The 16,086-nt window shown below is 32.2% G+C and overlaps 2 protein-coding genes across 2 annotated transcripts; both read left to right on the top strand.

Annotated features, from left to right (window-relative positions):
* Window positions 1-3,164: 3,164 nt before the first annotated feature.
* LOC106298469 lies at window positions 3,165-4,130 on the top strand (the record flags this gene model as incomplete). The annotated part of the gene is given in 4 exon segments (XM_013734606.1): window positions 3,165-3,314; window positions 3,414-3,475; window positions 3,561-3,642; window positions 3,770-4,130. Coding segments are annotated over 4 exon segments (392 nt in total), but the record flags the coding sequence as incomplete, so codon positions are not given.
* Window positions 4,131-10,291: 6,161 nt separating this feature from the next.
* LOC106300972 (extensin-3) lies at window positions 10,292-11,539 on the top strand. Its single transcript, XM_013737270.1, has 2 exons — window positions 10,292-11,184; window positions 11,271-11,539. The coding sequence occupies exon 1, from the start codon at window positions 10,334-10,336 to the stop codon at window positions 11,159-11,161; it is 828 nt and encodes a 275-aa protein (XP_013592724.1). The 5' UTR covers window positions 10,292-10,333; the 3' UTR covers window positions 11,162-11,184; window positions 11,271-11,539.
* Window positions 11,540-16,086: the final 4,547 nt, after the last annotated feature.

Raw genomic sequence — 16,086 nt, 5'->3', positions numbered from 1 at the left:
AAAATAGTAAAAAATAATAAATAGTGAAAGTTAATATTATTTTTAGTTGTTCATAAATTAAATATTTAAAATTATTTATATTATTTTACTTATTTCTTTATTCATCTTGAATTTTACTGACCAATAAAATAATTATCAAATTTCATATAAAGATTCTTCGTGCGAGAATGATTAGATAACTAAAATTCTTAGAAATTTTATCAGACTCGAAAATTTCGTTTTTTTTTGTTATTTGTTTATTTATTCTAATTTTCTGAGTTTTTGCATTATTCAAGTTCCATCGGTAATTTTTTAATATAACAAACTTATAAATTTGATGAAAAAATAAAAGATGACACGTGACAGCAAATCCCCCTGCCACTTGTCAGAAGAATGGAAAATGTCTACTTTATACATAAAGATGTGTGATTTTAAAATTTTCATTGACAGATTAAATAGTTTAGTGGCTATAAACGAATGTGAATGTGATATTGTTTGATAACAATGCATAATTACATAGGATCTAGCTAGTTTTGGTTTTGTAAAAGCAAATCGAAACCTTGGATTGGATGATGCATAGTGCCCAATAACCAAGACACAAAAGTTGTAGTCCAATTTCCCATACAAAATATATAAAGTACTGGAGTATCATATGCATAATATTTATTACATATCCTAATATGTATCTTGAAATGTTTGTGTCATCTAGACTAGAACAAAATACAGTATATTTGAATACTAAATTAATGTACTATAAGTAGATAAAAACTAGACTTAAAAATTAACATCTGCATACCTTCTTTGAATGGGAAATTTTGAGTGCCTTGATAGGAACAACATATACAGTGGCGGATGCAGTGCCAACAAGGGTGGGGCATCTGCCCCCTATGGATTTAAAAAAAAAAATTTTTACTAAATTATAATGAATTTTGAAGAAATTGGATAAATTTGCCCCCTATAAAACCTCAAACCTAGGATTAAGTATGCCTCATTCGTAAGTTTGAAAATTTTGCCCCCCGTTATAAAACTTTCTTAATCCGTCACTGAACATATATATACGTACGTACGTAGTCTTCTACAATCTTTGTAACTAGACCAATGGGCATACATTTGGTGCATATAATACTTTCTGAAACGTAAAGACTCACTAAATAAACATTCTTCATAACATAAGGTCCTGAGATATAATATATATATAATCTGTATTTTTTGCGGGTACAAATATATAATCTGTATTTAATCATGCATAAAACAGTTAAAACCTATAGTAAAAGCTTTTGGTGGGAAAATTAACGCAAGAGGAGATAATGCGATGATAGATTGTATGATTGGACATTAGAGAAATAAAGAATAAAGTGATGATGAAGGCAAATGCTTGAGAACAAAAGAAAGTAATTCGGTGAACAAAAAGAAAAGCTCCAAGGAAACATGGATATCTACTTACTTTGTTGGTTGTTGACTTGTTGTTCTGCATTGGACCCCTCTCTTTACCTATGACATCTCCACATCTCCTACCTTTATATATACACATGTAATATTAAAAACATTTTGTTTTTATTTTGTCGTTCTTTATACATGTATTTATATATGTCAACTATTCACTCACTTATTCAAAGTTTCTTCATTGTGATATTGCTTGTCAGCATATGAGAGAATCATAAATACTCCACGACAAGATCAAAGTATTTAAGAAGGAACCTATAGATAGACATGCGACAATCCGTGATACGCTTTGCACACATTCAATTATGATATATTGCAAAAATAATATATATTTTTTTATCAGAAAAAGCTGAATTAGTCGATAAAACTCTTTCGATTTCAGTTGAAAGGAGTTTACGCTTAAAAAAAAAAAAATCAATTTATCATGGTTTAAGATCTCAATCTAATGGAGGTATACACGACCAAACTTTCTAGTTATTTTTTTTTAAAATGTATTACCTTTGAAACTAAAATTTGGTTTGAAACCTTATTACAACCACAACTGAAATCAGAGAAAATGGGCCCCAAAAGTCAAACTTTGGTAAAAATGGGCCAACGCTACCAGCCCATTTAAAAGAGATCAACGTTGCTGGCATTGATCGGGTCAAATCAACCATACCGGACCGGGTCGACACGATTCGGATCTTTAAACTCCCGGGCGGAAGAATGGTATCAGAAAATCTCGAGATCGAACCCTAAGCAATCGAAAATCAAGGGGGAGACGATTCGGAATCGAAGAACATCAATTGAAATTAGAGCTTTTGGAGCTTCGTGATTCCCCTCGATTTCCTGTTTCCGTAGACTTCCATGGCGGATGGGTACTGGAACCAGCAGCAGCGACACCAGCAACATGGTGGTCCTCCAAAACGTCGCCGTTCCGACTTCGGTAACCTCCTTTTTACTCTTAGCTAGAAGAAGCTACATGTGATTGTTATGCTCATACTAGTTTCCTTGAATGCGATTAGATAAAATGCGGAAACAGATTAATTAACTACGTCCACGGATAAAGAGAGATCTTAGTGAGAAAAGATTGAAGGATATCAACTCATTGTCTTATAGTTATGTTTTGAAGAATACGCATCAGCTTCATGCTCTTAGTAGTTTCCCTGAATGTGATTAGATAAAATGTGGAAACAGATTAATAAACTAAATTAGCTACGTCCAGAGAGATCGGCCACTGAAACATTGACTTATAAAACTTTACTAAATCGTCTACAGCCCCCAAAAATCTATGTTCATGATTATCCGGAAGCGATTTCAATGTATAATTTTTGGTTCAAAGACACAAGAACACATATAGACTAATGCTATTAGTGAGAAAAGATTGAAGGATATGAACACATGGTCTTATAGTTATGTTTTGCCGTCTTTGTAGAAGCTCCACCGTCTGCAGGCCATGAGATGCACGGTGGTGGTGGTGGTGGTGGTTACTTCCCACGTGATGAGGACATTGATACAAGAACTATTGGATCAGCTTACGATCGATACCTCCAAAGCGTGGTACTTTTTCTTCTTCTTCTTCTTCTTGATTCGTGTTTTGAGCATTCTTGTTTTCTCTTTTTATTGACCTGAAGTTTATTTATCTCTTTGTGTGAAGCAAACGAGTTCTATGCCACTGGGAGATCCAGGTCCTCCTCGTAATGGTGTTGCCATGGATGAGTTTATGATGAGACGCGGTGGTGGTGGTGGTGGTGGTGGTGGAGTTCACGGTTTAAACGGTCGGGATATGGGTTTTGATCCGCTAGATTCTGTTGATAGGCGTAACCGTGAGCCACTTCCTCTACCTCCAGATGCTTCCAATACTCTCTACGTTGAAGGGCTTCCTTCTAATTGCTCTAGGAGGGAAGTTGCTCGTATCCTTTTTCATCACACATGTCAAAGTTTTTTCTCTTTTTTTTTATTGTTCTGAGCGGAACATATCTACTCTCCACTTTCCTTAACCAGATGTCTAGATATATTTCGACCTTTTGTAGGATATAGAGAAGTGAGACTTGTGACCAAAGACTCCAAACACGTAAGCATACCCTATGCTTTAAAAGTTCGGGTATAGTTGAGATTGAGAATCACTACTAAAGGGTTAATGTTTATGGTTGATGCAGCGGAACGGAGACCCTGTTGTTCTTTGCTTTGTTGATTTTACAAACCCTGCCTGCGCAGCAACTGCTCTGACCACCTTACAAGGTAAACAATAAGCTTACCAAGTCTCTTATTAGTTATTACACATTTAATGCTCTAAAACCCTGAACCATAAACTCTATCCCCTATGATCTGAAACTCACATTATTTTAAAACCAATACCATTTGACAGGCTATCGAATGGATGAAAACGACCCTGATTCCAAGTTCTTACGGCTTCAGTTTTCGAGAAAACCAAGTTCAAGACCGGGACAACGAGGAAGGAGGTGATGTGCACTACTACATCAACCAAATGGTAATTTATTGTCTCTGCGTGCGCCTGCTGCTGCTAGTCTTTTAGCGAGAAGAGACACATCCTCTTCTTCAAGTAGAATCTCAACGAAACCGAACATTACATCACTTGTTTGTATTATTGTATTGTTAAAGCAAAACCTGAGTCAAGAGAAACAAATATATTGGAGTGTGTAGGATCTGAGGAGATAGAAACTTAAAAGGCTATTTATATATATTTGGTTCCTTTCCTAGATTTCAAACTCATGTTTCTTGTTATAAGTTGTGTTGTTGGTATCAAATGTTCATAACAAAAAGCTTGGTTCTAGATAATGATTTGAATCATTTTGATCCTTGGTTTTATGCAATTTCTAGATAAATAAGATTTTCTATCGCAATTAATATTAATAAAACATTATTTGCTCTTGTTTGGCCATAATTTTTTTTTGGTTTGAGTTTTCTTCTTTCTCATTTCACATTTTTGACTTGTAATTCATCTCTTTTTTTGTCTTCTCTTTCAGTTTTTTATATTTTTTTTTTGTCTTCCAATAATAATGCATGTATGTCTCATGAAGTCGTGTTTGGGGGTGCTGTAGTCGTGGACGACTTGTGGTATTTGAGATAAGTTTTAATATATTAGATTTTTTATTGAACTCTTCTTGTCGTTTAAATTATGTAATGTTTTCTTTTTTTTATGAATTATGTAATGTTATCTTGTTACATTCGTTGTATGAATGTGTAAATTTTCTGTATCAAACATAGAGACGTGATTCCTTTCGGGGAGTCATGATTTGATCATAACAATATGATTTGATGTATTCAAGATTTATGTCTGTTAGTAAATCATTTTAGCCAAAAATAAATAAGAATTTGAGAAAAGTACAAAATGAACCACCTACAGAAGGAATGATATGACTAGTGGCTCAAGAAGCGTAGTTGAATTATGGGGAGGCAGATGTCTGCGTGGTTGAATAACGAGTAAGTATGTGACTTTGGAGGATTTCCATTTTCTAATAACTTCATCAAATGGAACATTTTTATGATATTTTGCATTGTAGATAGTAAACTTTGTCCACATTTACTTCTAAAACTAATAAACAAATACGACTTGTCAGTTGTCACTATATATTTTACATATGCTTGACAATATTACGAGCTATAAGTATTGTTTAGCCACTAGTTTTGGAACATATATTTGAACTCCTTAGCACTTAATCAAAAATAATAATTCAATTGTTTGAGTCGTCCCCTCAATCATAGAGTTCTAATTGACAATATATAAAAAAATAGCTTACTTTTCTTTCATTTCTAACCACTTGAATTACTTTAAATTTGATCATGTTAAATACCTTTTCAACCTTATCAAAACGTATTGCTAAGATTGGACGTCATTTATTTGAAGGTTAACATAAGCGAAGCTGTTTTAGTGTTTTACTAATGTTTTTTGCTTTTCTTTCTAAGACGAAATATCTTGATAAATAAACTAAAAGCTGGACGTTATTACTTTAATATATAAATAACCTAAACGATATATACGTTCTACTATATATCTTGGGGTTGAAATGTTCGATTGAGCTAATATCTTTGTAGATTATATTTGCACGAAATACAATGTTCCTAGCTAGTCGGTGGCTAGCATATTCTTTCTACCCAATAAGTGTTTATTTACCCGAAAGAAGAGAAAAGGTGCATTTTGATGAAGAAAACTCGTACTCGTGGATTTTATAATATATTATTAACATTTACCAAAAAATACATATATTATTCTATTTCTACCTAATCAACGTACAATTATATAGTTGTATTATATTATAGTCTAATTATTATACTAAGGATTTAAACGGTTACCAGAAAAAATAAAAGAACGTTTAGAAATATTACATTCTTTAAAAAAATTTAATTTTTTTATCATTTATGAAGAATAGTTTTTTTCTTTCTATTATTTCCCATTCTATATAAATTTGGAGCCAACGGGATTAGAAGGTAAGCAAAAGTTATAAGATTGATACATTTATATATTAATATGTTATATGTTTAACAAAGCTTAATTTCTCTTTGATCAAAAATTAAGGGAAAATGAGCATTTAATTCCCGAAGTATTTGAAATCGGCAGTTTTAATACTCAAGTATTGCTTGCGCATACTTATTCCCCAACTAATAGTTGACTGCGCAAAATTGAGAACAAAATAGTCAACTGTTAACTGATGAACGGAAAAATAACGGTTTCCGTCAACTTTTTAACGGTGGAATATTTTAATCATGATTTTGCGCAGTCAATGATTAGTTGGAGAACAAATATGCACATATAATACTTGAGTATTTAATTTGCCGATTAAAAATACTTAAGGAATTAAAAACAACACTCTTTTTTTTTTTAGAAAATCATAATTTGAAATATTCTCAAGTTAGATATAACCAATATACGAGAGTTTTATCTATTAGACAATTATATGTTGTACATTGGATCTCTACTTTAGATGATCATATATAATTATATGTACTTTACACATTCATATATTGTATATCAGCAATACAATGCAAATGTAATTATCTTATGTTATTTTTTATGCTTTTATAAACTAAATAAATCTTTTTCCGGGATTAAATATCTTGTATATTATTTCAAATTATGAACCTTTCTAACTATGAATTATTTTAAAAATCATCTAAAGTGATTTAAACATGAAGTACATCAACAATACGATGTAACTGTAATTATTTTGTATTATTTTATATGTCATTGTAAAAAATCAACAATCTATTTCTAAAGGTAAATATCTCGTATAATGATTTTATTTAACTTGAAAATATTTTTACTTATGTGTTTTTTTAAAGGGATTGATGTTAGTGACTTTCAATCTTATACGAAATATAAAGAAAAAATGAGTTTTTAATTCCTCAAGTATTTTCAATCGGAAAATTAAATATTCAAGTATTATATGCGCATATTTATTCCCCAATTAATCATTAACTGCACAAAATCATGATTAGAATATTCTACCGTTAAAAAGTTGACGGAAACCGTTATTTTCCGTTCATCAGTTAACAGTTGACTATTTTGTTCCCAATTTTGCGCAGTCAACTATTAGTTGAGGAATAAATATGCGCAAGCAATACTTGAGTATTAAAACTGTCGATTTCAAATATTTTGGGAATTAAATGCCCATTTTCCCTCAAAATTAAACTTAATTTCTCTATACCAAAAGAAAGTGGTTGGGTCTTGGTCTAATATTCGGTACTCAGTTACCTACTAGATATGTACATGTGGTGCATTTCATTATCATCGAGTTTTTTCGAAATTAACTTATAAATTTTATTATTCAAAAGGTATATAATAATAAGTAATAACAAAACTTAATTTCCCTAAAGCAAAAGAAACTTGGCAAGGTCTTGGTCTAATAGTCAGTAGTCAGTACCTACTACATATGTACATGTAGACGTAGTGCATTTCACTATCGTCGAGTGTTTCCTCAATTTGCTTATAAATGTAACATACAATCAGTGGCGGAAGCAGCTCTTTGGTAGGGGGGTCACATGACCCATGTCAATTTTTATAAACAGAAAATTTTACTTGAATTTTGGAAAGAAAACTGAGAAATGTTACCAATTGACCCATGTAATATATGTATATATGATGAAATTGACCCCCCTAAAAGATTTTCTTGGCTCCGCCACTGCGTACAATAATATTGTTAGCTTTATAATCATTGGATTTAACTTGCTGAGTAAATAGTTCTCGGAAAAGTTTTCACAGTTCCTCTAATGAGTCATGGACTACTATAACAGAAAGGTCAAAATATATGTTTTTGTAAGTTCGTATCCTTCATTTATGCTAAGTACGATGCACAATAACTAGCATCTTATGATCTCATTTTGGGAAATAAATAAGAAATTAAGAGGGACGAGTTTTTCTTGAGAGAAGACAAAATCAAAAGATGAATACAAAGTTGTTAAGAAAGAAGTATACAAGCCGCCTGGACCCCGCGACGCATTGAAGTCCACGAACCCTTTGCCATGCTTTCACACCAAAAAAAAAAATTGTTTGGACGAATTGACAAAACAAACAAGGTTCTCAATGAATGCAATTTAAAAATGTGATAGGTAGATTGCAATTAAAGACGTTCAGTATCTAATGGTTTCTTTAGCTGAAACCGATTAGTTACTAGCATGCATTCAGCGTCCATATGAATATGACGATTCACTATAAAACAAACAATTTTAAAACAAAATTTGCTCAGGTAAGTATTCCCGTAATGGAGGGAGCCTTTACACTAGCTTTAACGATTCTTGTTCATTTTTATATAGAAAATCAATCAGGGGAAAATGCTTTTTACTTACTTTTGCATGGGATTTTGTTTAGCAAGTCAATGATATGTTTGGTAGGTCACTGAAAATCATGAGCGTAAAGGAGAAAGCAAACAAAGCGACTTGTGTAACCTTACTGTACTTCTACCAAAAGATAAATGTAACTTTAGAATTGTTAAGTTTAATTATATTCTTGATCCAAATTTAGTAACAACAAAAACATACATAGCAACAACAAAATGAACAAAACGTTCAGTAAAAACCCGAATCAGAAAGGCAAAATCGTTTGCAGCTGCAGCAGTTCACAAATTTTCTATATACTTCCATTAACGTCAGTTATAAGTTATGACTCGTATAGTCGTATGCTTTCGTAACGAACCAAATTGTTTTTAAGCAGACGTTGGTGAGTACCGTGTTTCAATAACAATGCATAGCTAAGTTGGCTTTAACCAAATTATTATTGACGGTGATTTTATTAAGTCTGTTTGCGGTCAATTTCTTTAGCATCAAAATCGTCAAAAATTAGTTACATAACTTTTGACGCCTAACCAAAATCCCGAAATAGTCAGCTTTTTTAGAGAGAGAAAAACTATATAGAATGTTAAGTTGTTGATTTGTCTAGATCATATATAATCCAGCTGGTTACTTACCCATTTGATAAAAACCATTTACATTATATTATCCAAAATGCGTGATTTTCTAGTGTTGACCAAGGTTTGATAGTTAACTAAATTCCAAGGAGAAAATTGGTTGTAAAATGAATTATTTCCACAGTTTGTATTTATTTATAAATGCATGGACATTATATATAAATTAAGACACAGTGTATATATTTTATATCTTTCTCATTGAGTTGTTTACATAGTTTCATATCTCTTTCTCTAATGCAGTTAAGAAATCTAGCAGAAATTTTTTTTTTTAGTCTAGCAGAACATTATAACATATTTTGTCTTAATCTCAAACGTATTTGAACTCGTTTAATGTTGATTGAATAATAATGAGAGTAAGAGAATACAAACTAATCTGAGTAATAATGACAAGAAACGTGTTATAAAAACGTAGCAAAAATCTAACCCTGAAAACAAAACAGAAAAATAATTAAAGATTGACTGTCACCGGCACAAGAGAACGACGGACCAACCTTCTCCTTCAATGATCCTTCTTCATTCAACTCGGCCGCCTAACTTTAATCTTCAAGACTTTAACGCGGCTTCTAGTTTCTATATCCAATAAATCAAAGGTAAACAAAACAAAATCTTTGAATAATGTAATTATTAATTAAATAAAATTAAAAAATTAAAATCTTGATTTATAAATATAAGTTTAAGAAGATGTCGTAACTGATAAAAAAATCGTGATAGTGCGTAAATATTCTATATACATAATGTTGGGTAAATGATGAAATCACAACATATATATATATAGCAGTTTTTAATTTATTAATAAAATATCAATTTTAAGAAAAATACATAAAAGTTTATTCGCATATGATAGATGTCGGCGAGATTATGCCAAATAATAGAAAATTAAGTTATTACTTAAATAAAAATACTGCAATATGTACAGTATTAGTCTTATTTCTGTTAGTAGTGTGTTGATCAATATATCTAATATTGTAGTAAAAACATATACAAACATTCTAACTAAAATATAGTGGATTTCGCATATGAATATCTATCATATGACATGGCTTCAATACTCTAAGTTTACTGTTTTGATTTAAGTGTCATAATAGTTTGTGTGACTATATATTATTGATGCGTTAGTATTCAGATTCAAACTCGTATATCCATCTTTTTGAAAGATAACATTTTAATAAATAAAAATAAAATACTGTAAGGTATTTTCATTCCCTGGTAAATAAACTCACAAATACAGTAGTTACATTTACCACTCAGAACGTGTTATTATTTTCATACTTTCCATCTTTTTTTTCTTACCAATTGCTAGCATAATGTCGGTCGTTTTTTGTGTGTGGCTCAATAATGAAGTTTGAGAGAGTAACCTCATTTCTTTTACATAGTCAATTATTGTTGTTTATTACATATGACAAAAATGCATTTACCATCAGGGATTAAAAAAGTGAAATTGAAAAGCTATATAAAGGGTGATTAGGGGGAGAGAGTAAGAGCATCAAACACAAAGAAAAACACATAACAATATGGGGTCACCAATGGCCTCTTTGGCAGCAACTTTGCTTGTCTTAGCACTTTCTCTTGGTTTTGTAACTGAAACCACCGCAAATTACTACTACTCTTCTCCTCCTCCACCGGTCAAACACTACACTCCTCCGGTGTACAAGTCTCCTCCACCACCGGTAAAGCACTACTCTCCTCCGGTTTACAAATCCCCACCTCCACCAAAGAAGGACTACGAGTACAAATCACCTCCACCACCGGTTAAGCATTACTCTCCTCCTCCAGTTTACAAGTCTCCACCTCCTCCCAAGAAACATTACGAGTACAAATCACCTCCTCCACCGGTTTACAAATCTCCTCCTCCTCCGGTTTACCACTCACCTCCACCACCTAAAAAACACTACGAGTACAAATCACCTCCTCCACCGGTTTACAAGTCTCCTCCCCCTCCGGTCTACCACTCTCCTCCACCACCTAAGAAACACTACGAGTACAAATCTCCTCCTCCACCGGTTTACAAGTCTCCTCCTCCTCCCGTCTACCACTCTCCCCCACCACCGAAGAAACACTACGAGTACAAATCTCCTCCTCCACCGGTTTACAAGTCTCCTCCTCCTCCGGTTTACCACTCTCCTCCACCACCTAAGAAGCATTACGAGTACAAATCTCCTCCTCCTCCGGTTTACCAGTCTCCTCCCCCTCCGGTTTACCACTCTCCGCCACCACCAAAGAAACACTACGAATACAAATCGCCGCCACCTCCCGTCTATTCTCCTCCTCCACCGGTTCACTACTCACCTCCTCACCACCCCTACCTTTACAAATCTCCACCTCCTCCATACCACTACTAGATAAACTGATCGTCAGACTCATGGTAATTATCACTTCTCATACTTACCAACAGCATGGTGCACCTCAATTATAGTTTCTTATTTCATAGGTTTACATTTATTCTTGCAGGAGTTGACGACCCTACACAAGAAAACAAATAATCTTTTGGTGATATAATAAAAGATACAAGATCATTAAGAGATAATATCGAAACGGATATATTTTCTAAGAGAAGTTTCCCATTTAATGTGTTTTTTTCTCCCATAAAATAAGTTGTTGGAATAAACTTCAAACATGTTTGATGAGTTGTCCCTTCATGCATGCAAATTGGTCATATGTTTGTAAGTTCAAGTCGTGTTTTCTAAATTACAGTTTCAAAGTTTGATTGTTTACTTAAATAAAAGTATAAGTTCATTTTCATTTCCCTTGCTCCACTAAGTATTATTCCTAGTTTTAGTTGGCTGCTATAACTTCTCAAATAAACCATTATACAGATAACAAAACTTAAGTTCACCCCTAATGTGAACTTTTAAATTCATCTCTCCTTCTAGGACCAATAAAAATGCCACATAGATAATTAATTAAAAAATATTAAATTTATTTAAATATAACTAAAAAAGAATAATGCTAATTTTAATACCGCAGACACCGCCAACTAAACCGTAAACCCGAAATCATAAATTCTCAACCCTAAACCGTAAATCTTAAATCCAAACCCTATACCCTAAACCCAAATTCTAGACCCAAACCATATACTCTAAACCAAAATCCTACGCCATAAATCCAAACCGTAAACCTTAAATCCAAACCCTATACTCTAAACCAAATCCTAGACCCTAAATCCAAACTGTATACCCTAAACCTAAACGCTATAAAATTTGGGTTTAGGGTTTAGGATTTAAGTTTAGGGTATATGGTTTGGGTTTAATGTATACAGTTTGGGTTTAGGGTATACAATTTGGGTTTAGGGTCTAGGATTTGGGTTTAGAGTATATGGTTTGGGTTTAGGATTTAAGGTTTAGGGTTTAGAATTTAAGATTTACGGTTTACGGTTTAGCTACCGGCATCATCGTTATTAAAATTGACGTTATTCTTTTTTTTAGTGATTTTTAAATAAATTTAATTTTTTTTAATTAATTATCTACGTGACACTTTGATTGGTTTTGAAAGGAGATGTGAATTTAAAGGTTCATCCTGGTGTGGTGAACCTAAGTTTTGTTCTTATACAAAATCCTTTCTCTCCTCCCCCCCCGAATGATTAATATACTAAAAGTTGGAAAATACTTTAGGATAACACTAAAAAAGTTTTTGTCACAAATATAGAATCTAAAAATCAAAATGACAAAAATGTTTCATTAAAAAGGTAAATATACACTTATACCCCTAGGGTTAACTAATCCAAACCTTATGGTTTAGAGTTAATGGGTGGGAATTTGAAATTGAGATTTAAAATTTTATAAAATAAAAAATAAATATTAAAAATTTGAAAATAAAAATTTTTAAAATAGTTTCAAAAATTATTTTCGAATTACAAAAAAAAAATTTGAAAAAAAAAACAATTAAAAAAAATTGTAAAAAAAATTATAAAAAAGTTCGAATTTGAAAACATATAATCTCAAACTATAAAAAAGTATATACTAAATTTTTTTTTTTATATATCTAGGGTATTATGGTCTTTTTACCTATTAAAAGAAATCATTTTCCTCCTTGTAATCTATTTTTGTGATCAAAACTTAAAAATGATCTATTTAGGAGAATTGCCCAAAAAGTTTCTTAATATACATGAAATGTCATATATATATATATATATATATATATATATATCAAACTATCTAGTGGAACTGGTCAACAACACCTAACAGTCGTCTTATTTCTGAGCAATAAGCTCAAATGCAGCATTAACCGCCGGTAAATATATATTACAGGATTGCCGTTAGCTTATACACGTCACATGCCTTTCTATTGCTCCTGAGAACTAAGGAAATGTCATTTTTGTTTGGTTCCACCAACCCTTCAGTCTTCAGATTAACCAACACCAAATACATTAATTATGAAATTACGCAAGTAAATGGATGCAGTGATTAAGTATATATTTTTCTTTTAAAATGTTTATTTTCTGTAATTTGGTATATGGATTCAACATGTTTTTGCATTTAGATCCTTGTGTGCTTGGAAGATTTTTATATCAATTGCCATTTAACTCATAGAAATGCATAAACAGAGCCGGCCCATGGTATAAGGCTACAAGTAGGATAAGCGGTCGCTTTGAGCCCAACATTTTATGGGTCTTCGTTAACTATCAAAAAAATCTGATTTATTCTTTTCGTTTTAAGTTCAAATACTGAAACGGTTCCTTAGTTTGTATTTGTACCGTTAAGGGTTTTCACAATTTGCTAAATCAATGTTGTCAGTGAAGATATCTGGATTTATTCCGTGATTAAGGTCTCGTCGTATATATTAATCGATCAGGTCAACTATTTGTTCTTTGTTTTCTTTGTTGTTGTTCTTGATAGGTAAATCCACCAGGTTTCACATCTGCTCCTCTATATTCCTTTCTACCGTGCTCGTTAACGTTACATACAGACATAAAGAACTTTATGTAGATATAAAAAAAATATGTAGAAAATACATATGATTGGCTTGATCACTACGAGAAAGTTCTTTAACCTTGATAGATTATATGTCCTATACATTCTGTACATGAATAACAAAGGTATAAAGTTTTTTCTAGGTATGTCCTATATATGTTGGAATTATTAATTTATAATCGATCATAGTTGCTAACTCAGTAGAAAATAAATCTTTTCATCAACTTTATCGACGTATAGGTGATGATTGTGTTCGATAATCAGTGCCGGTCTAACATTTTCAAATTTTTCTTGACACCCTAAGCTCAATTAAAACTTTATACCTTTGTTATTCATGTAAAAAAATTTATGCCCTATATACAACTAAATTTTTTGCTTAAAATATGACGCCTTCCCTCTCATCTATGCTCGAGACTCGCCCTATCGATCATCTAGCAAACGAACATAATGGTTCATGACATATGTCCCCATACTGAACCTTGCGGTGCAATATTTTATGATCATCGTAATGGTTAACTTTAATTATTAATAGTTAATGTTTGGTTATTTTATAAAATTATAGATAAAAATAATGGATTTTGACTAAATTTTGATGGAGTGTGTATTTCAGATCTCCTCGGACCTTAAATATTCGAACCGACCCAGATCTGATACTTATTCAAAAACTACATGTATTTTAATTATATACTCAAAACAAACGACCTGGATCTAAAAAAAATCTGAATTGAAACTGGAAAATTTTTATTACCTAATTAGGTGTAAATGTATAAGGCGCCAGAGATCCGGGACCTGAAAAGAATTGACCAGAAAATTCAAGTGCCCATGTGTCTAACTCATTACATGACACAGATAAATCGATAGTTTACTTTTAACAAAAGGGAGCATATAGAATCAAACTTTTAGGAGAGCGACTTGCACTTTGTATGTGCGGCATTCAATTAATTGACTTGACCCCATTTTTCTTGAATCGTACAGGACTTGACTTGTAGTCAGATTTAGTTTTCTCTTGAGACTGGCATGTTATATCATAGCTATCACGCAACAACATATTCTTTTTTAGCCTCACCTCTATATATAACTTTCGAAGACTTTGATGCGTGCTCTCTTCAAAGTAGCGTTATATTTAACTATTTAGGTATGTGGTTAAAGCATATCTCGAATCTAAATGGATACGCTTATCACATGTTGGTGACTAATACAACTGATATAGCTGCCACATCTGGAACGGCCTTTGGTGAGCTTAATGATCTCTTGTGTAGATTCACCATGTACACAGATAGATAAAATTAAGTCATCCTTGCAAATATGCAATTAATCAACAAACTTGGGCTTTAAATAATATATAACCAACATGGTGTTTGGACGCAGCTGTAATCAAAGGTAACTATAAATAGTACAAAAATGTTAATAAAATAATTTAAATCAAAATAATTTTAAAAATATATAGTGATAAGTATAAAGTTTTTCATGCTATTGTCAAAAATATATAATTGTAAGGAATAAAGTAAAAAATAAATAGTGTTATATTCACCTCCTTAAAATTTCAGGGGATAAAAGACTGTTAGAATACAAAATCCTTCAAAAAATGAGGGGATAAGGGGCTGTTGGAGATATATACTCTTACACTCAAAACAGATAAAATGAATTGAAAAGCACCAATAAAAAATCAAATGAAAAAATTCAGTAAACAGGAAAAATGTAATTAAATGTTGTAGATAAAAATCAAATAAGTTTTGCATTTTTATTCTAGTTCCTAAAAGAATTTCCTAGCTTTAATATGATATGAACAAACTAATCAACCAAACTGAAACGAAGCTTTGAATTCTTAGACCTAGTTTAACGTGAGAGATATCAAAGTTGATGAAGGGCATATTAAGATTCTTTTTAAGTTTCGCGCTCATTATATTCGATTAACAATCAACTTGCTAATGAATTAGTAATATCTCATATTGGAGTTGGAGAAATAATTATCATATATATAGGATTAATCTAATTATTGTCTATTAATTGTCCAGGGACCAGGGAACAAAGTTATGTCGAGTGCAAAACTAAACGTTTCGTCTCTAATCGATGACATTTTTGAGCGATATAGTTTACTGATGCTAGTTTATTGGGCTTCTTAGGAGGGTTTATTGGTAAGAGTAGGCCTGGGCATTCGAGGTCCCAATCGGGTTTCGGTTTAGTCCAATCGGGTTTTGGTTTTTCGGGTTTATCAAAATCAGTCTCATTTGGGTTATATGAAAATTTGATTCGGGACCGGTTCGGGTTCTATCGAATTCGGGTCGGGGTTAGTAAATCCTCAAAGAACCGGTACAACCCGATGTACTTTCGGGTTCTGATCCCAATTGGTTCTTCGG

This window comes from Brassica oleracea, chromosome C6 (genome assembly GCF_000695525.1).
Source record: "Brassica oleracea var. oleracea cultivar TO1000 chromosome C6, BOL, whole genome shotgun sequence".
Classification (NCBI taxonomy): domain Eukaryota; kingdom Viridiplantae; phylum Streptophyta; class Magnoliopsida; order Brassicales; family Brassicaceae; genus Brassica; species Brassica oleracea.
This window is presented reverse-complemented; position numbering and strand designations above follow the sequence as displayed.